This window comes from Aythya marila (assembly GCF_965140915.1).
Source record: "Aythya marila genome assembly, chromosome: 4".
In the NCBI taxonomy this organism is placed as follows: Eukaryota; Metazoa; Chordata; class Aves; order Anseriformes; family Anatidae; genus Aythya; species Aythya marila.
Window position 1 is genome coordinate 11,386,877 of NC_139045.1, and position 21,596 is coordinate 11,408,472.

The 21,596-nt window shown below is 37.7% G+C and overlaps 1 protein-coding gene across 1 annotated transcript in view; it reads left to right on the plus strand.

Annotated features, from left to right (window-relative positions):
• SNCA (synuclein alpha) overlaps positions 1 to 21,596 on the plus strand; it is a 70,300-nt gene that overhangs the window by 17,616 nt on the left and 31,088 nt on the right. The window contains exon 4 of the mRNA XM_082760226.1: positions 674 to 819. Within this exon, the coding sequence (XP_082616352.1) occupies positions 674 to 819 (146 nt within the window). The remainder of the gene's footprint in view (positions 1 to 673; positions 820 to 21,596) is intronic.

Here is a 21,596-nt window from a genome sequence, read left to right on the forward strand (position 1 = left end):
ATAATAATAACAATAATAATAATGATGATACAATGGTGATAATACGAAAGTAATAATAGTATGTACAAACAAGTGATGCACAATGCAATTGCTCACCACCCGCTGACCGATGCCCAGCCTAACCCCGAGCAGTCCGGCCCCCTCCCCCCGGCTAGCCACCCCTATATATTGTTTAGCATGACGTCAGATGGTATGGAATACCCCTTTGGCTAGTTTGGGTCACCTGTCCTGGGTCTGTCCCCTCCCAGCTCTTACTGCACCCCCCAGCCTGCCCGTTGGCAGGACAGAGCAAAGGCTGAGATGTCCTTGGCTTAGTATAAGCACTGCTCTGCAACAATTAAAGCATCGGGGTGTTATCAGCACTCTTCTCATTCTAAGCCAAAACACAGCATTCCACCAGCTACTAGGAAGAAAATTAATTCTGTGCTAACTGAAACCAGGACACACATGAAAGAAATTGAGCCACAGATGAAGCTTATTTTTACCTTTGGTGCTCCAGTATGATCAGATTGAGAGTCTCATTTCTGAAGATCCACTTGGGGTTCACACAGTGTAATGGCCCAATAGTTTTTCATGACAACGAGCTGTTAGTCATAAATATGACTCTGAAAACGTCAGGAACTTAAAGTTCCCAGAGCTGTAATGCGTTTTTCTGTCTTCTGCTTCTCCTCAGTGGCTGAGAAGACCAAAGAGCAAGTATCTAATGTTGGGGGAGCTGTGGTGACAGGAGTGACGGCAGTGGCCCAGAAGACAGTGGAAGGTGCAGGGAACATTGCTGCAGCCACTGGCTTGGTGAAGAAAGATCAGTTGGCTAAACAGGTTGGTTTGTTTACACTTTTTTCCAAATGATGAAGTAAATGATGAGTGGCTTCTGTACCAAGGGGCAGATGGAGTGATTACTTTTGCACATGTAAATAGTATGAATAGAGGATGGTTTGTGTTAGGCTAAACAAACAATCAGCAAAGAAAATATCTGCATTTTGTAGCTTGTATTTTGAATGACACAGAGGATTTAAGAACTTGAGTAGGATTGGGCATCTAACTTTAAAGCCTTCATATATTTGAAGTGTTATCTAATGATGATGCTGAACTCAGCAGCTTCTAGTAGGGCCCAGCAGTTGTACTGCTGCTGTTCAGTTGAATGGGAAGATAACTGTTTTTCCAAACAACTAAGGACTGAAAAGGAACCTGCGAGAGCTGAGAAGTCAAACAGCTGAATCTCAAGTTTAACAGCACAGTTTGTATCCTCTGCAGATGAAAAGCAGAAGGGGTCATGTACCAGTTCACTGATACATTGCATCTTAAGTCAAGATGTAGCTGGAGAGTCCCTATTTTCCATGATTATAATGACATGAACTCAAGAATGCCTTCAAACCATCCTGAAGTCATCAGATTAAATTTGTTCTAGCTTATCATATTAAAAAAAAAAAAAAAAAAAAAAAAAAAACCAAACCGAACCCTGTAGGTATTTTTATTTCAGCACAGAGGTGAACATTATATATTTGCTCAATACCAAGATTCACATTTTATTGTTGATCAACTACAGTCATACTCTTCCACTTACACTAGATGAAACGTGACCTCTTATAGCTGGTGGGAATTATACTTCCCAAAACACGTATATTTGTGTTTGGAGACAAAAATAACCCAGAAGAGACAAATATCTCCTTTCATACTGTTTTATGTATGAACATTTGTGTGTTCATAATAGCAAAATGGGGTTATGAAGAATACTAGTATTTGCACAGAAATATGTCATATTGATTTAGAATTTAGTTGTTCTATGGCATATCTTTTTTTCCACTTAGAGTCCAGAAGTGCTGTTAAAATTGAATCCTTAAATGCTCTTCTTTATCCTTATCTGTTTTATTTCTGTCTATCTTACAAATTCGTTGGTGCTTAATTCAGATGAAGAAAGTGGTATTACATTGTGGTAGGCATTCACTCTGCTGCAGTAGAATGGTCTTGAAAATATGATGGTTTTGTTCTTTTTCAAAGGAGTTTTCGGGGGGGGGGGGGTGCTTTTAGTCCCTTTTTGTTCAGATATAAAGAAAATCTTGTTTTTGATGTGCTCACAGCCCATTGTAAAAGCTATTTTGAAGATTTATAGATTTGAGTATCTAATGAACATGCCAGGGGACACATGAGTATGGAATGACCATACCGTAATCTAATGTTCACCAATAGCCCTTCAGTCATTTTATGTTGAGAATATTCTTTTCTGTTGGTAGCTCTTTGAATCCTTTAGTGGGGTGTCATAAGAATCATCATTGTTTGAATATGCAATCACCTACTTTAGTATTGACTATAACTAAGATTTTTTCTTGTTAATATTAATATATACTTATAGTGCCTTATAATTATAAAATGTGATACGAATCTCAACAGACTTTCATTTAGTTCTCTTCTGTATATTGTAATGCTTAAATATGCGTCGTGATGGTTATAATAGAATAAAATCACATCTGTGAAATTAAAGAATATCCATAATGTGCATATATATTATTTTACAGTCCTATAAACAGCATCATTATTTTGAACCAATGCTTTGTTCTTTAGGTACACTAAACCATACATTTGATTTTTGACACTGGTATTTTTAGACTGAGATGCTCAGTTGTGTGTTCATTATGGCCACCTAGCTGATTAGTACTTATGGCTCTGAAGAGACTACTCTGCATTTCTGTGTCTTACTGTTTTTGCAAGGGATGAACAGGCATTTCAAAAACGTTGACATCTAAATTTAGTCATCTAAAGGTATTGTAAAACCTAGTATTTTTTTTGCATTCATTTGCAGTTCAGAGATACATAAGATTGATTTTTGCTTTGTTTTTTCAAGTATAGTGATGTTTGGGTGGGGACCAGTTGAAGGCATTCAGAATACCAGCTATGCATATGAGATAGTTTGGTTTCTGTGATTATATCCACACTGGAAGTGGGACATAGGTCCCTTTAGGAAAGAGGATGGAATTTCCTGAAATAACAGAAGGTACAAAAGAAGCATGCAATGTGAATCTTAATGTAACTTTGTTTATATATCTCTATAACATGATGTCTCTTAAGGCTGTGTTATCCCTAGTCTACTCTAAACTGGGAATATGCAACTATGACTAGCAAATTCATTCCTTGAGCTTGAGTGTGGCTATCTAATGCATTTTACAGATTGTTCTTCCTATGAACATCTATTTGAGTTTGTCCTAAAGCAAATGACTGTGTATCCCACGTGCAAGAACATTTGCTCACACAGTGCAAGTCACGAGATTTGACAGGAAAATGCAAATTATCCATCAAAAGTGGATAGAAATGTCATTACAGGTTGATCTTTCTTTTATTTTTCTCCACAGAAGACTAAAAGGCATTAGCTAGTGATCTGTTTTAGTTGGATTCTAAATTTGTGATGAATTGTTTCTTCCAGTTCATGTGGACCTGCAAAATCAGGTCCAACTGAATTATGCTGTAAACTCAGAAGGCTGATAAACTCAGCCTCTGTGCAACCAGAGGCCTTCAGTTACAGGATCAGGGACTGTGAATTAAATATGATCAGCTGTTTCCCGATGTGTCTGGAAGCCCATATAAACTAACAGTCATTGCTGGGATTTTCCACTAGTGATTTGTGTGCAAGTGTGAAAGCCTGTAATCTTGCATTGTGACTGGCATTATTCTTGTGCCATGATGGCACTGTGGTTTTGACTTTAAACTCATTGAAAACAGTCTCAGTGTTTACCTGTGGATAAAATGGTATTTGTGCAAATGAAATATTGAGCAAATTCTTGGTAAAATGCTTTCTAGAGACATTTGTATGAGGTTCGCTCCTATAGCTTTTAATACTGGCTGTGTGGCTTTTTGCACAGCACGTGGACCATGACGAGCAGGCATAGCCATCCAGCCGAGGCCAGCCTGGAGGGCTGCTGTCACACCATGCTGTCAGCCAACATGACAGCTGAGACTAGTGAGTGACAGGGATGACTTGATAGTGCCATTCAGAGAACTGCTCCAGGGGGTTTACACTTTGGCAGAAACTCACTACTTAACACAGTGAGGATTGTTGCAGTTAGTAGGCTTGCATTAGCATTAAAAGGGCTAATGCACCACGAGTAATGCTTTAATAAATGGCAAAACAATTCTTAAGATTATCTAGAATTCTAAACTTTTTAATGCTTTGCCAGCCTGCATCGACCCAGAATTTTTTTCTAGTTTGTACTAGCTTTAAGCACAGAACCTATTAAAAGCATATTAACTCTTTATAAATACTTATAAATTCATCTTAATTTTAAAGTCTATGAGCAATAATAATTTTATTTGTAATCATTTTAACTCCTGGAATCAGAAATGAACTTCTTTTCATGCTTTCTCCTTTCTGTTAAGAGAAGACAATAGAAAGAAATACTGCAGTATAGATACAAGATGTGTTCCACATTTTTACATTTATTCTGTGCCTGTTCATTATTTACTTCTGTATAGTGTGAGTATGCTTCTAAATTAACCATGTACAAGTTAAAAAAAAAAAAAAAAAAAAAAAAAAAAAAAAAAAAGGAAGATTAATACTGATTACATTTGCTGTAGAAATCAACATGTTTTTTCCTAAGTCAAGAAAACCGTAAAATCCTTTGAGTCCTCTATTTTCAGCTCAACATGGATGTACAGATCCAGTTAATGTGAAGGGGTACTAGCTAGTGATTTGCTATAATATAGAAAAGAAAATATGGATTACAAAGTTTTTTACTTTAAAAGGGGCAATTAAATATTGGAAGTTCTTAACCTCACTGAATTCATGTCTTGTTTTGTTTCTCTAACATTTTGGACATAAATCTGTTTGTAAGTTCACTGATTTCTATGACAAATAATTTTATTTATACTATTCTAGCACCAAAACAAACATACAAACAAACAACCACCACCACCAAAACGCAGTTAAGCTCAAACCTCAAGTTACTTGGAGAACAATGCAAAGATTTAGACAGTGAGATGTGCAACACAGAAAATTTAAGGCAAACACTAACAGGCCTCATCCTAAAGATTGTGCTTGGTATCTGTATGCCCCAAATCCTTTTTTTTTTTTTTTTTTTTTTTTTTTTTTTTTTTAGTAAAGTGTCTCTTAATTTAACATATTACATACTGAATTATACTTGGGAAAACAAAATTACAATAGCAGATAATATAATAGTTATCATATAAACAAAATATAGTTAGAGAGCAGGTAATAGTCCTTCTATACATTATCTTATACTGAAATATCCAAAAGCATTTTAATAGTTACCTTGGGAAGTTCAAACAGACATTTTCTCATTTTGTCTATTTATAACTTTTGAAATATAATGTGCATAATTCCTTCTGTGAGTTAATACTGACATGACACTTGTAAAAAGCTTGGAACTGTTAAAATTGTTTTTTAATGTACTTTTTTTTGTGAGTAACATTCCAGAAATACGTATAATCATTGTAAAATTTGGTTTTAAAGTCTGCATTTTGATAGAATATAAGTATCTCCTAGGGTTCTGACCACCTTCACATGCAGTGTACACTGCAGAATGCTTGTCTTATTGAAAGATCACTGTTCCCTGCCTTCTTACCAGTCTGTACATGAATCAATTAGTCTTAAAAAGTTTAGCTCAGAAACATAAAGGAAGAGCTACTGAGCATAGATATAGAATTCCCTCATTCAGAAATGAAATTACGGAGGGTTTTTGTTTGTTTGTTTTTACCGCCTTTCCATTACTTTTCATGCTTTTAAACAGCTGATGTCCCTAAACACTATTAGACCCCAACAAATGGCAGGACAGTAAGTGTGAGATACATGAGACTTAAGCTTCTGTCCTCTTGTTGTGATGAGCAGGTTTATTCCTTTCCCCTGGAGCTTATTATGGCTAAAACATAAAGTCATAAATTAAGGAAACTGTAGTGAGATTTACCACTGAAGTGGCAAATGCAGAAATGACTTATATCCTATTAACTTCCAGACCTGGTGCTTTTCTACAGACACTGTAGAGCAAGTAGTCTAAGAGGATGCAGTATCATCTAATTGCCTTCCTTAACAACTTCACTCCATTACTTCTTGCCATTTCTGGCTCTAATAGAAGGCCACATCAGAGAATGGACACATTTGTGATAAAGTATATGTAATCTAGATCCCTGTTGAGCCTGACAAGCAGCCAGAAGTCTAACCCTCGACTGTGGTTTAAGCTGGCACACAGCTAAGCACCACAGCCATTCGCTCACTCTTCTCCCTGCCCTGCCATGGGATGGGGCAGAGAAGTGAGGGAAAAAGATAAAATTCATCGGTTGAGATGAAGACAGTTTAATAGGACAAAAAAAAAAAAAAAATAATAAATAAATAAACAAAAAAAACAATAATAACAGTAATAATGATAGGAGTATACAAAACAAGTGATGAATAATGCAGTTGCTTATCACCCACTGAACAATGCCCTGCCTGTCCCTGAGCAGAAGCAAGTTCCCTGTCCTCCCCTCCACTCTCTTTCTCTCCCACTAACTCCCCCCCCTACATTTTATCATTCATCGTGATTCCCTATGGTATGGAACATCCCTTTGGCCAGTTGGGGTCAGCTATCCTGGTTCTGTCCCCTCCCAGCTCCTGCTGCACCCCCAGCCTCCTCACTGTCAGAACAGTGTGAGAAGCTGAGAAGTCCTTGGCTTAGTATAAGCACTGCTCTGCCACAACTAAAACATCAGTGTGTTATCAGCATTACTCTTATCTTAAATCCAAAACACAGCACCTTACCAGCTGCTAGGGCGAACTTTATCCCAGCTGGAATCAGGACACCCCCTAAACTTAGACCAAGCAATGCCAGTTCTGCCTTGTGGTGCAATACAGAGGGTGGAATTTTTGGTTGTTCAGAATTGGCCTGGGTGTGGTTCTGATGGTGACACTCATGCTTTGTCTGTGGAAGCAATTGTAGCAGTAGACTCTGCTTTTGGAAAGCTTTCATTGGTGATTTGCGGTAGAAAAACTACCAGACAGTGTTGTCTTCAGGGAAACCAGATGTGATAGATGACATATATAAGCAGGCCTGCTCATGTAGTCACAACTGAGCATCCATCAGACAATACTTGCTTTCAGATTTCTATTTAAATTATAAAAAAAGAACATCTAGTTTGAGATAGGGTTGTTTTTTCCCTTATTTTATTTCTTTTTCTGTGCATAATGTATGAATGACTGCTGCAAAACAGAGAGGGTATTTATCAGGAATTAGTGTTGTTTCCTTTTTTAATGCATGTAGATGGATTGAGAGTAAAAGAACAAGAGAAGAGATTAATCCCCATGAGGGGATCCACATTGTTCACAAGCTGAATCACTGAAAGGCCCTCTTAAGAGAAACCATTTGTTAGTTTTTTCTTCAAATTCACAAAGTAAGTGGGATTGCCAAGTGAACTGAGATCTGTCTTTCGTTACAGTAGAGCTGGACTGATTTTGGCTGGGCCTTTTGTACAGGGGATTGAACTCTTCAAGTCTCAGAGTAACCAGCAGATTATGGTGTAACAAAACTCTTCTGAAAATCTAATCCATATTTCTGAAACAAGTAACACAGGAAACTTGAGTTTCTTCTAAAATATAAGGCACTTCCAGGTAGACAATATTAAGATTTTGAATCTTCTTTTTTTTTTTTTTTTTTTTTTTTTTTGAATCTGCACAGTCAAATCTCTATTTGAACATTGAGACATTGAAACACTATTTGAAATATTTATGAGGCTGGGGAATATAGAGATGAACATGCACAGGAAAATAACAAAAACTTTGGAAAAATGGGTGATGCCTGACTCTAGTTAGGAGTGCTGGAGTTTTAGTGTTTGTTGACCAGAGTGGTGAAGTGCTAGGAGGATTTTGAATTGTGACCTGTTCCTAGCCTCCCTGGTTAGCTGAGAAAATGCCTTTCCTGTTGTGGGGCTCATCGTCAGTATTTTTCCTCAGAGGGCAAAAGAGCAGTGTTTAAAGGCAGACTGTTCTCCGTGTTAAAGCATTTCCATGTATTGACATCTGTGACTCAAACAGAACAGGAGTTGTTTGAGTCGCAGAGCAGGATAACTTGTGTGGTATTAGCTAGATGTCCTGGAGTTTATTGCTCTTCATTAATTCAGAAACAACTATCAGTTTAATGTAAAGGTCTCATGGGTTTTCCTGGCTTCCTGCTGTGGGATGACGTTTTAGTGCAGACTGATGTTCCCAGTCTACCTGCTGCCTTCTGGCCATAAAGTGTTCCTAATTATCTGCAGAGGAATTTAGATTGTGGAGCTTTTGTGTAGCTTCATACTGATCTTTCTTTTCTAGCAATTGCTCAACTGCAGATTTAGCTTTGACCCTAGAAAAAAAAAAACTACCCTCCTCACCCCAATCCTAAAAACTCTTTGCTAGCTAATAAAAGGATGAATGCATTCTGCAATATAAATTTTTCATATGTAATGAACATTTATAAATCTATCTACAGTAGTAAAATACATCTTTAATTTGTGAAGGAGAAACAAAAGACCTTTCCCATGCTTTCATCAGGCGAGTGACGTCTACATTTATTGTAAGGGTTTGCTTGTTTGCAGTCTATGTTTGTTTGTTTGTTTGTTTTTTCCTCTCTGTTGTGTTCTTTACTCTCATCCGCATTCCAATTCTTCCATTTCCAATTTTCTTTCTAACCTAATATATGCCCCCATAGCATGTTCCAGGTTGCTGTGTTCCTCTCTCCTGATCCTGGTTGATTGTGTACACAGAGACTTAGCTGTGCAAGTCCCCAAGGCTCATGCGGCACCAGTTCTGTTTCACAGTGTTCCAGTCTTTCCTATGCATCCATCTGTGGGATTTCATGCAGTGTTCACAGTCATATATTTTTCCCTGTTCTAAATAGTTGCCAAACCATGTTAAATATTCAGGAAAGTGCTGCTTGCTTAGAGCAATATGTTTAAGTTCGTTTGGGGATGATTCATATTCATGCCAACTATTCCTGTTCGTGCCCACTGTTGCACAAAAGATTTTGCTGTTTCAGATAGGAGACAGTTTTATGTAACCCATGATAGCTGTGCAGACATAATAGTGGTATTTTCGTAAAGCTTAAGGTAAAGGTTTGATAATCTGTAAGTCTCCTTCTGCTGTGTTTTAGTCTTTCTTTTCTCTGCTGGCCAATATCATGTGTTTAAGCATAACTCAGTTACCCTGGAAAGGCATGGAGTTTAAATGTGATTCATTTGGTGCCTATCTGGAAGTCATCTTCAGAAGGTTTGTGAAGATAGCTGGTGCCATTTGCTGATATAGTGCAAGCCAAACATTGCAGTTAACAGTTTTTAGCTAGCAAAAAGTTTCTGACAGGTGCTGAAGTGACATTTTTGGCAAAGCACTGCTACATTTGTTTATGTCTGCCAGTCTCTGTTCAGCACAGCACTGCAGCGAGGTGCTTGATAGGTATGAGTGGCAAATTGAGGTCCTGGATTGCTGTGCTGATGAGAGTAATAGAAACTTGAAAATGTCTCGAGACTGAAGTGTAGAGGAAGTTTCTCTCTGTGGATAAATAAGGTGATCTGTATTTTCAGAATATCATCTAAAAAGCTAAACAAACTAAAAACACCTGTAAAAGAGAGGAGGCAGGAAGAAAGAGGCAGAATGCTTTGGTTAGGATTACCTACTTATTGGCAATGCGGTTGTTATTACTATTAGTAGAGGGGACTTTATATAAGGAGTGGTGATAATAAGCAAGTATCAGTGGCATATGATATACCCCATGTTGATGGCTATTTTGACCATAGATGAAAGTTCCTAAAGAGTCTACATGTGTCTGCGATTTCTCCAAAGCTGCCAGATTATTACTGAAGAGAAAGGAAGCCATGATGACCCATCTTTTCTACACTAAACTAACATCTGGCTTTCACCTGCTTTCAGCTGTGTTAAATCTGCCCCTTAGAGGAATTTAAGAGGCCTGTATAAGGATTATTGATAACCATTTTAGTTGCAAATTACTTGTCTCTAAGTACTTGTTTCAAAAACTTCTAGCTTCTAGTCTAGATATCAGAATTTGTTACTGAAGAAAGCTAAATTGAATATCTCAGATTTTTTATTTTTTTTTTCCCAGTGGCTTGTCTAATGCAGAGTGTTTCCTTTGAGGAAACTGGAGGTGTGAGCTGCTACTAAAGATGTCCTCCAAGAACTGATTTTTGCAAGAGTGAAGCAAACCCAGATATGGATTTTGAAATGTACTGGACATGCTAATTGCCCTCTAAGGTTTTGGTGTTTGCTTTCAGAGCTGTTTGCTTATGCTTTGTCAGAACATAACCAGCTAATAAAGAATTTCTTTTGCCCTGCTTAGTAGATCAGCCATAAACAGAAAGAGGAGCAGTCTGTAACTGTACTTCCTTCACAAATGCATGAAATAGGATTTGTGCCTTTGAGGCTGCTTAGGCCCTCTTCCCCACATCCTACTCTGTCCTGTGAAGAAAGGATATCACCTAGAGCGGCTGACACTGCCAGTATAATTTCAGCCATGCCTGTTTCTTCTCAGGGGCTATGGGATGAAGCAAAGGCTCAATGCTTTTTTATTTATTATTTATTTTCTTACAACTTGGTATTGTGAAATGTAATCCTTTCTTCATGCACTATTATATGTAAAGGAGATACAGGGATTTTTCTCTTACCAATTCACTGTGATGGGTTAAGTGTCCAAAGGATGCACTCTGGTCTAAACAAAAGCGTATGTTTCCCACCATAGAGTGGTGGGAAAAAATCAATTAGAGTGTCATAATGAGTGTCACTCACAAGAAATGTGTTCTTAACCATAGTGACGGCTTTTGTAACATGGACGGTCCATTCCTGCTGAAGAAGGGAAGGTGCTAGTAGCTGAAAAAGCTATCAAACTTTTCAGTTCAATACTTAACACCTGGCATATCTTAGCCATGTAAGAATTACATTCTAACATGCCTGTTTAACCCACCTGACTTTGCTAATGCTTTGTGTCATTGATCTGAACAAATGCTTCTTTTCAGGTTCCTAGTTGTATCAGGTTTAAGGGTTGCTTTTAATTTTGTGCTCACAATATTTTATCTTACAAGTCCCTCAAGGTATAAATTACAGAGTTCAGATAGACATACTGTATTTAAATGATTTTGTAGAGAAAGATCAGAGATTGATCAGAGCTGAAGGCTGAATTAATTTCCCTCTGTGGAAATAGTTCTTCAAGCAGGTCAAGAGAGAAGTCACTGGAAAGGTGATGTCAATTTGAGTGTGTTTCATGCTGGCAATCACACTGAAGAAAGATTTCTCCCCCTCCTCCTCATCCCCACCAAGTTCTTAGAAATTTATCTGAAGTGTATTTTCTGTATTTGGTCATGCTGGACCAAGGCATTTAGCAGCTAAATATTTGTCCTTGTACACAGCATCAAGGCAGCATATGCACTGCCCTGTTGTTGGTTACACTTGTTAGCTTAGAATTTATAAAATGGATTTTTGAAACAAGGATGAGGTTCTTTTTCTGAATATCATTATTTCAGATAAATTTCAGGCCTTTACTTAAATAAATAAATAAGAAGGAATTACTAGTAACTTTGAAGGAGGAAATGTGTTTGAATATAGCTGACCGGCTGTCTAAACCAGTATAGTGAATTTGCTTTTCATGGTCATCAGAATAATGTTTCCTTCACAGTCTATTTTTGGAAGGGGTGGCGTGCTCATCATTTACAGGAAAGGTAACAGATTTAGTAATGCTTCTTTCCACCTCCTACACACTATCTATACATCTATGAAATAAGAATTTAAAGTCTTTGCAGATTTTTCCCTAAGCTTCATTTCAGAGGTGTGTTTATAATGCAGCTGGTAGGAATTCTGTAAATGCTTGCTGTATTCCAACCTGGGGAAACAAAGGAAGAATTAATGAAACCACAATTAAAAAAATAAATAAAAAAATAGGTCTTCCTCTGAAGTCTGTTTGGGAGTGGAACAAACCTTGATATTGGTTTAGATGAAGGTAGTTGATTTGTTTGTTCATCATGTTCCTGGGTTCTTTTTTCCTTAGCTCAATTTTTTTAACTCTAGATTTCACGTGTGGTACGTTACAGGCAGTGAAGTAACTACATAGAGTCCTTCACTGGCTTCTTGAAGGGGAATCAAACTTGGCAGTTCATGTCTGTATGCAGGCAACGAGAAGAGATCAGGGAGGACTATAGGTCATACTTCAAATAACGTGGGTGAATATAACTGGTCAAGATATCTATAGCGATGGCAATCACCTCCAAGCTACATTGTTCTTCTAGCTCAGGCTATTAAGAGCATTCTGGTACCTGAAGTTCTGTGTGTGCTAAGGAATACTTCACATTTAAAATTTGCCTGAGAAGAAGGTAGCTGTTTTAACCAGGACAGACAGCTCTAAACCCATTCTGGCAGCATCCATTGACGAGATGCTGTTGAAAGTTGCTGTCACACTTTGTTTGTGCTGGTAGATCTTGTTAACCTGGCAGTGTATTCTTTGCAGTAATTATTACAAAGCTAAGTACATAACTGTGTTATTGCAGATGGATTACAACAGTGCCCATGAAAGCAAAACAGGGTTCGTTTGCAGGTAAAGTTTTCTCTTTAACTCTGCTGCCGCTACTCCCTGCAGCTCTGAAATGTGTGCTACTGCTGTATGCAACACAATGATCTGCTCCTCTGTGGTCTTTGGCAGTTGCTCAGATCAGCTACCAGGCCATTAAAAGTTGCAGATTTTAGATCTGGAGGTCTCTAAGGTCTCTGGTGAGAGCAACTGTAGTTTTGCAAAAGCAGCATGAAGGCTGGTCATGTATCAATTACTGCAGTATCTGGGTGCTTACAGCTAAGATTGCACTGATGGCAGCAGCTTAGTTTCTGGGCTCTGGTAAGCTTTGTAAGCGTGTATATTAAAACCATTTAGTTGATACCCTTTACAGGGAGAAATCAGAAGGAAAATGACACATCAGGTATTGTGTGAAGTTCACAGGCTGTAATGTGCATCCCATGTCAGAACTTGGCTACCATTTTAGAAATCATATACAGATTTAGCTAAAGATTAATCATAGCTGTGGATAGTCTGCAAAGGTTTTTCTGACGTTAGAAGGATAAGGCACTAGTCACTGTTGTCTGTGGAATGATAATGCTTCAAGTCTTCAGCTTTTCAAGAGCTGATTTGTTTTAAACATTTTTTTAAATATTTATTTATTTATTTTGGAGAGTTTGTGAAAGTACCCAAATCACTTAGGTGAATGAAAGCAAGTCTGTGCAACAATACTTAGAGTAACTCTGTGCACAGGGTTTGGCATTCACAATCATATGCGTCTTAGTACCTCAGCCACCCCTTATTATTTTCAGCCTGTGGTGGAAGGGAAAAGTTACTACAAAAATGTCCTTTGGGGAAAGAAGAGGCAGAAGTCAAGTAGCTCTTAGATCTAGAAGCATGCATTGCTGTTCTAGGACATGCAACTGTAGGTTTTTTTCTCACATGTTATTGGTATCTCCTCTGAAATGCTTTGAGGTTTTTTCTCTGCATCACCTGGTAGGAAAACTCATTTTTACTTTGTGGAGACAAAGCCTACAGTGGGGGCAGGTTGGGTTCAGGAAATATGAAAAGGCTGGAGAAGTGAAAAAAGAGGATGACCATGCCTGAGAGAAGGTAGCTCTCTTATTTCCTTAATGCTCAAAATATTATGAGGCAACCTCTTATTCCTGTTTCTTTAGGGATACGGGATGCTGGTTTTAAATTCCACCTAAATTTCTGCTGCTGTTATTCCCAGAGTGCTGGGAACAGGAAAGAAAGAGGGCTCAGCCAGTGGTACTGTGTGCAATGGTTTCTACCTTTCTCTTACACCCAGTTTGTTATTTTTTGCTGGGTAAATAGTGGCTCTGAAGTCTAGCTGCCCTGGAATTTGAATATTTCAGCTTGATGTTTTGCCTTTTTTTTTCAGTGTTAGGCATTAACATAAATCCTACAGGAAGAAGAGATTGTGTCTTAGATTCTTTATTTCTGCAGCCACCTTATGTTGGTAGACACTGGCCTGCCCTTCACTAGGATGGCAAGGGAACTCTCATGTAGCCCGATAGATCAGAACTGGATTAATGCGTTCTTGCTTTTCTTCTGAATCATAACCTTACAAGTCAAGTTTTTTATTACCCTTATGCTCAATTTCAGTTATTTAAACTGAAGACTAACTTGCTTGCCCAGATGTGAATAGGTATGGGATTTTTATCCTATGGTTCTGTGCAGGAGGAACTGAAGATGTAATTTTTCTGGAAACATCTCTATAAATGGTGATGATTCAAGGGAAATAAGATCTTATCTTGACTTAGTGGCTTTTCTTTACATTTAGATGAGCATATCTGGTATTCAGAGAGAAAAACACACCTGTCATAGCGTTTACTAAAGATTCCTTAGAAGGAAGAAAACTTGAAATAACTTGTAATTTTTGTTGTGACATGAACTGTCCCTTGCTTGCAAAAATCATGTCAACATTGCTGTTAAAATCATGACTGAGTTTCAAACTACAGTATGCATTATAGTAATGAAGAGCTACTGTGTTAGCGTCTCGTCTGTGATGTCCCTTATTGTAAGACTGTCATGTAATTTCAGATCCACATCTGAGACATACATGTATTGAATTGTTTTGTTTATTTAAATCTCTTCTGAAGGGGAAGAAGGAATTTGCCTGGCTTATCACCAGACACTGTGGCCTGTCCTTTCGAACAGAGTAGATGGGTATCTGTCTGTTGATTGCTGGCTGTTTGTTAACAGAATGCATAAACATCTGACATGATGCCATTCAGCATGTGCCACAGTCTGAGACTGATTAGAGGGGTGGGGACAAAGAAATACAGCTGTCCTGTTTCCTTTTGCCTAAGAGCAGCCATCTTCCTCACAGTGAGGCATGGCACAAAGTTTTCTCACTTCTTTTGGGGTAAGAAGCTAACAGAAGAGGAGTTTGAAAGGTCTACTAGTAGGAACCAAGTACATCTTAGGAGTGAGGGAGCCTTTGCTGATGTTTGAATTGAACTATGGATGTGAAGAAGCACAACTTCAAGTCCAAACTCAAAAGACTAGACAATAGTTCAACAATTGCGTGCTCTATGGAATAGCACTGGGGGAGACTCGGCACACACTTGCCAGTGAGTTATGCATGAGAAAGTAGCATTCAGCGAAAACATATGACTGTGCTTGACTGCATGCTACTCATTATCAGCTATGTCTGGGTGTGCTAGATAGGGTTAATTACTGTAATATGCTAACATTAAAATTGGAAGTGCATCATCTGAGCAGGTGCTGTATTCCAGAGACATCACGCAGTAGGTGAATAACATCCAAATAACACAGAGCTGCAAGAAACATTTGTACCATGAAAGAGTGGTATTGGGGTCTGGTAAAATCATCCCTTGATCCCGTTTCATTTGAGACTGCCTCATGAAGAAGGATTGTTTTAAGCCTGTTGACTGTTATTTCAGTTTGTATCATTGTTTCATTGATCACCCTGGTATGTCTTAAAGATTGGTAAGATTTTAAAGAAACTACAATTTATTAGGAATGAGAGGGTAAGGCTAGTATGGTGTCAGCTGGACAAAGGTGGCAGTTCAGTTTTGTTCACTTCCTTTGACAGTAAGCTTTAGCTCATTTTTTCCTCAGCCATGTCAAGCGTGGACTGACACTCCTTGAGGGTGAGTTCAGAAGGGAAGGATGGGGAAAGACAGGAAGGAACAATGCTGTTACTTAAGCCTAAAACACTTGTGTTCCATTCACTTGTCATTTGCTTCAGGATTACTCTGGCCTTAAATATGCCATATCAACAGTTTTGTTCTTATAGATTGTGCAGAGACTAAACAGCTGAGAATCTGAGATAATTTGGTACAAGGCCAATTTCAAACTGAATACTGTATTCCACTTCTTGATCATCAGTACTGATGTAATTGTGATACTAGTAACAAGGTGAAGAAGCACAGAAGCCAGAGAGTAGGATGCTTTTGTCATCTGTTTTGTTCTTTAGCAGTGAATATATGAAATAATGTTCAGTGAAGCACTGTACGGAACTGCTTCACAATTAAAAAATAAATAAAAAGTAAACACAGATGTGAGTAGTTCTATTACACAGAACTTCCCGACTGTCATATATTTGCTTACCTAAAGTAGAATTGTATCAATATCCAGTTAGTCTATAGTTAGTCTATTATTTGTGCTTTGGTCAGTGACAAGCATACATAGCCTTTTAGCTTATTTTCCCCTACTAGTATATTTACTCCTCTGTACACAGACTTTTGAATTCTGTAGTAAGTGATAACAATTTAGAATTATTCTATCTTTTTTTCTACTTTCCACTCCTCTTTTTTTTTTCTTCCCAGCTCATGCAGTTTGTGTCTTCAGCAACATTTTCTTAGTGATACAATAAACTCTCAGACCCTTCTTCAAATTGCCAGAGAAGCAGACAATTTTTGCATAGTGATGGAGTCTTTGTATAGCTGCTGAGCATATCAGATAGAGCAATTGTAAGGCTGGTCAAATTGCAATGCAATTCAGTTCTTGAACAGTTATTTTGGGAGGACAGGGTGGTAGAATACTGTATATTCTAGCCTTTGTCCTTCACTACATGTCCATCACTGGAAGGAAAAGTGCTTAGGCAGAAAGGGAGCAGAGCTTTTGTCTCCTTTGTAGTTTGGATTCATTGAAAATTATCCAATCTTATTACTGTTAGTGATCGCAGGTGGAGCCACATTTACACCAGGGAAACATTTCAGAAAAATAGAGCTGCAGCTATTAAAATTTCAGTGAGACGTATGTGAGATTTTGCACCATGGTGATTATACTTTAAATTTCAGAGAGAGAATTTCTCCTGGCTTACTTTTGCTATATCTTCCAATGCATAGTAATTCTTTCATCCTTGTGATTTAAGTATTAGCCTAGTACTTGGACTGTATTTGAAACGTTCCCTACACAAACTCATATCCAGTAGGATGAACTATGATAGCAGCATTGTTCTATGTGTGTTTTTCTTGACTTTCTTCTTCTGTGTCATATTGTTTAGACAGGACTGTCTCAAATCTTGCATATAAATGTCTAGTTCTGTTTGAGGTAAGAGCTGAGAAACTGAATGAAGTGTTCAGTGTTGGTTAATATTTAAAGATGCAGTTTAAAAGTACATATTCAGACATACTGAACTGAAAACAGTGGGCTCATATGTGACTTCTTACAGTCAGTCCAGATATGATAGATATAGATGTTGCATAAACAACTGGATTTGCATGGTCCAGCTCCATTCTAGAAGACACTGAGCAACATGAGGTCCTGGTCGGTCTCTCCACATTGACTGCAGTAGCTTTGAGACAGCTCCTTGTGGAAAGTGAAAGGTTACCTCTTCTGTGGCTGGGGCAGAGGATTCCTTATGCCTTAATGGGTGTCGTTGAGGAGGACGTGTGCACATGGCAGTGCTAATCCCGAAGCTAATCATGCTGATACTTCTCTTTCTGTACTTCTAATACTGGACCAGATTCATTAGAAAAAACTCCCCAGTCACAAGGGATTAACTGCTAAGTGCCTCCTTCAAATCCATTATGAATTGAAATAAAAGCTTGTGAGTAGAACATTATGTTTATATATTTTAGTAGTCTTTGGGTCAAGAGTCCTATGCTGTTGCCTGAAGTTGAACTGTATCCTGAGGAGTGTATAATTTAGATGGATGGAGTAATACAGTACTCCAGATTTTGTAGGTGTGCTGCTTTTTGCTTTTGCTTTAGTTTAGTGTAGTTGTGTTTTGTTTTGTTTTGTTTTTTACATTTTATACAGAAAAATGCAGAAATGCAGAAGTGTAGCACACTAGAACAAGAAAGACAAACTTTCAAACTGACAAAAATCATTTGTTTTTACACTCCAAAGAGCATGCAGATTATTAAAAATAAAAAATCTTAAAAGCCAAATGTTGCTTTTCATCTTTAGAGCAGATGCTTCTAGTCTGTTGGAAAGCTGAGTCTTAGCTTAGATTCCTCTCACCATTTGGGAGGCAGAAGAAGGTACTCTACTACTTAGCCCAATTAGTAATGCTGATGTCAGAGGTGGGAACCTGAACTGGCCAGTTGTCTACCAGATGCAGACCTGTAGATTCACTGCCTCAGTTTCAATTTAGGCACATACAGGTAGTGTTCAGATGGTTTATTAGAGCATTCTCTGTGACTTCAGCACCAGTCTAAGGATCAAAAATCTTTTTCATGCTGAAAACTACCACAGATCTGTCCCTCTTCCTGAGAGTGCAGAACAACCCAGGAACATGACTGCAGGATGCTTGACTTCATGATGTGAAAATTAAGTTGCAGGCCTGTCCCAGAGGGAGACAGTGCTGATTTTGGAGGCCAGAGTTGGACAATCAGTATCATATTCCTCTACAAAAATTATTTGTATTAATTAAAATTTGCCAGCACTCCTAAAGAATTTAGAAACCATGCTGTCAACAGCTTCTGAATGCTGAAAGAAATGTTGACACCAGCTGTCTACTCATGCACAGCCCAACCGCCATGAATCACTTGTCCTCTCAAATTCAAACTAATTAAAATTTTATTTGGGTGATGACAGTTTGTCTTAAGCTTTTTGAAGATTAAGGTGCTTACAGTAACAGGAAAACAAAGCTCAGCAGCACTCTCTTTGGACAGTGTTTCTATTTAATATCTTTTAATATAAAGACAAAGGGTAGTCTCACATAGCAATGTGAAATTCAGACATGACACTGTTTTTTTCAGATTCAGAAATGCATCTTTTGATATTACTGCTTCAGAGGGTTCAGAGTTGGATTACACCTACAACATAAGATTTAAACTCTTTATTGTGCTTGGTGAAATTACAACATTCACTGAATTCTTTGATGTTGCTTATGATATTAAATATTCAGTGAATTTTGAAAGGAAAAAATGGTGGCTTTTTTGCCTTCTACACTGTTGAATTAAAATGAAATGTTTGAATTAAAAGATACTTAAGTGGCTAGATCTTCAGTTAACATTTGCTGCCATAGCTTTGTTTTTTTCTCAATCCTGAAATGTCTAAAAATGAAAGTATTAGAATATAATTTGTAGTTTGTATATAAATTATTCTGCATAGATGTTGTTGTAGGGTTTTTGTTTTGTTTTGTTTTATTGGCCTTCATGAACCAGCTCAGAGGGAAGGTATGTTTTGATTTGGGATGCACTAGTGGGCTGAGAAATTATTCTGTCTAGAATGATATTTTTTTAACAGTAGACTGTTTCATACTCAGTAGGCAAGATCATCCTGTTTGCTCTAGAAGAGCACATGATATAACTCCTGATTATAAATACCCAAATAGTTCCTGGGGACGACAACAATGAATATTCAGTATTGAGGGCAGGAATCATTTTTTACCTCATAGAGAAGAGAGGAGAATGTGGAGGAAAAAAATAAAAATAATAAAAAAAAAAAAAAAAAAAGAAAAGGTGCGGTGGGTGAGTGGGGTTTTCCTGTAACTCCCTTCTCTATACCCAACAAGGGTATTTTTCTTACTTGGTGGTGGCACTGTGATTTCAACTGCTATTAGCTGTAACTATTTGTGACACCAGACACTAGCAAAAGATACGTGTCTGGACTTCAGTAAGCTGTCGTGAATTGAGGCCAAACGTATGTCAGAAGAGTGAGGGTTCATCCCAGTGGCCAAGCAGCTTGAGTAGACATTGATCCTGCAGTCAAAAATTAGAAAAGCACCTAATGACACACACATACAGTGATACTCACTCTCAGGAAAGTATGGTAAGTACCAGGGGAGAAAAAAAAAAAAAAAGCCAAAGCAGTCACTACCTTTGTGAGAAGTTCCCTCCAACACCCAACATAGTCGAGTAAATCCTGTGGTAGAAATGTTTGTAAAAGCCATAAGGCTGTAAATGATCATAGCTCTTTTCATAGCCACAGATGACAGAAATGGCCTTTGATGCTTTCTGAGGTTCTAGCCACTTGTGCTTTCCCTTCCACACCTATTTGAACATGTTGCAAATGTGTAAGGAAGCCATCCCTGGCCACTTTTTTTTTTTTTTTTTTTTTTTTTTTTTAACCTTCCCAGTACTTGCTGACTTTGAGAAAACTTTGCCATCTATACAGTGTCACATTGACTCCTCTGGAGCATGAGTAGTTGCTGGAACGGTTACCCATCCTCCCCACCTTGGAAATCAGCATTAGGTGTTTTAGTCCTGTTGTTTATAAATGCATCAGTCAGAAGAATATAAGAAGAGTTATAAACACTGGTGTGGCATGGGCTCCCATCTTGAAGATGCAGGACACATGAGCATAGTATTGCTCCACAGTATTCCCCCTTTGCCAGCAGGGATTTAAATCTGAGAAACTTTGACACTCAGAAGTACCAGCAGACAATATGAAGGGTGCCATGTTTCTATGTGATACCCCTCATTTTGTCCAGTAGTCTTTTAAATGCATGTGACCCTCTTCAGCCACACTGTCCTACAGAGGGGGAGTACCACAGCTTAACTAAAATGCTCTGTGAGAAAGTACTTTTTGTCTGTTTGGTCATGACACTGGTGATTTCATATTGTCTTTCAGTTTTCATCTATGAAGATAGCTGACCTATTATTCCCTATCATCCCTGTGCTGTTTATCATGTAAAGGTCATGTTGATCAAAAAAAAAAAAATCAAATCTGAGCTCTTTCAGTTGCTCTTCATGCTGATATATTTTTTGATGTTAACTGGGCTTCTGTTCTTATTTGTGCTCACTGAAAAATATTCACATTGTAATAAAATGGGAGAGAAGAGGAAAACCTACATTTTTCTGTAACTTAATCAATAGAACTGTGTTTTGTTGTAATAGAAAGACTGAATAATAAAAAAAATTGAAAAGAGAAATGAAAACCAACCATCTCAGTACTAGTAGAGATCTTTTTTTTCGTATAGTATGTTTGCCCATGCTTAGTTCAAATCTTTGTTTAAAAAAAAAAAAAAAAAGATTTTTCAGCAGTTACGTCCATAAATGGTGTATGAACAGACTTCAGTTTCCATGAATTTGCCCATTATTCAAAATTATTTGGCTGTTCCAGACTGTTGATTGCTCTGTCTTTGTTATTTTCAGTTTGTTATTTGTACTATGCATTTGGCCACTGGTTATGCAGTAATGTTTCTGCTTTTGGATTGGCTGTCTTCCAAACTCACAAAGCCTTTCTGAAGGGACTGTGCAAATACTCTGGCAAATACATTACTTCATGTGTATTTGCAGTGGTTTTTCATATGTATGATAATAGAATGTAAATAAATGAATGGTGAGCACAATTGAAACGGTTATAAGAATTGTATTTGTACAAGTGTTCTGGAATATTTTGTGATGGATTAGCGTTCTAACACATTCTCCTGGATACTTTAAAATGGGTGTTGTAAGGACACTGTCTTCAAATTTCTCTTTTCTATGCACCATTGAGATAGAAATTCGTATTATTTTTTTTCATCTTTAGTTATTCTATACTTTATTAAGAAAAAAATTGTAACTGAAAGTACAACATAGTCCCAGATAAATTGTACACAATTACTACTATCTCAGGAATGCTGTAGTGCAAAAATTTGGAGATATCCTTCACTAAAGAATAAAAAAAAAAATATACTTAACAGTGTACCTCCATATGGACATAATCATCATAGCT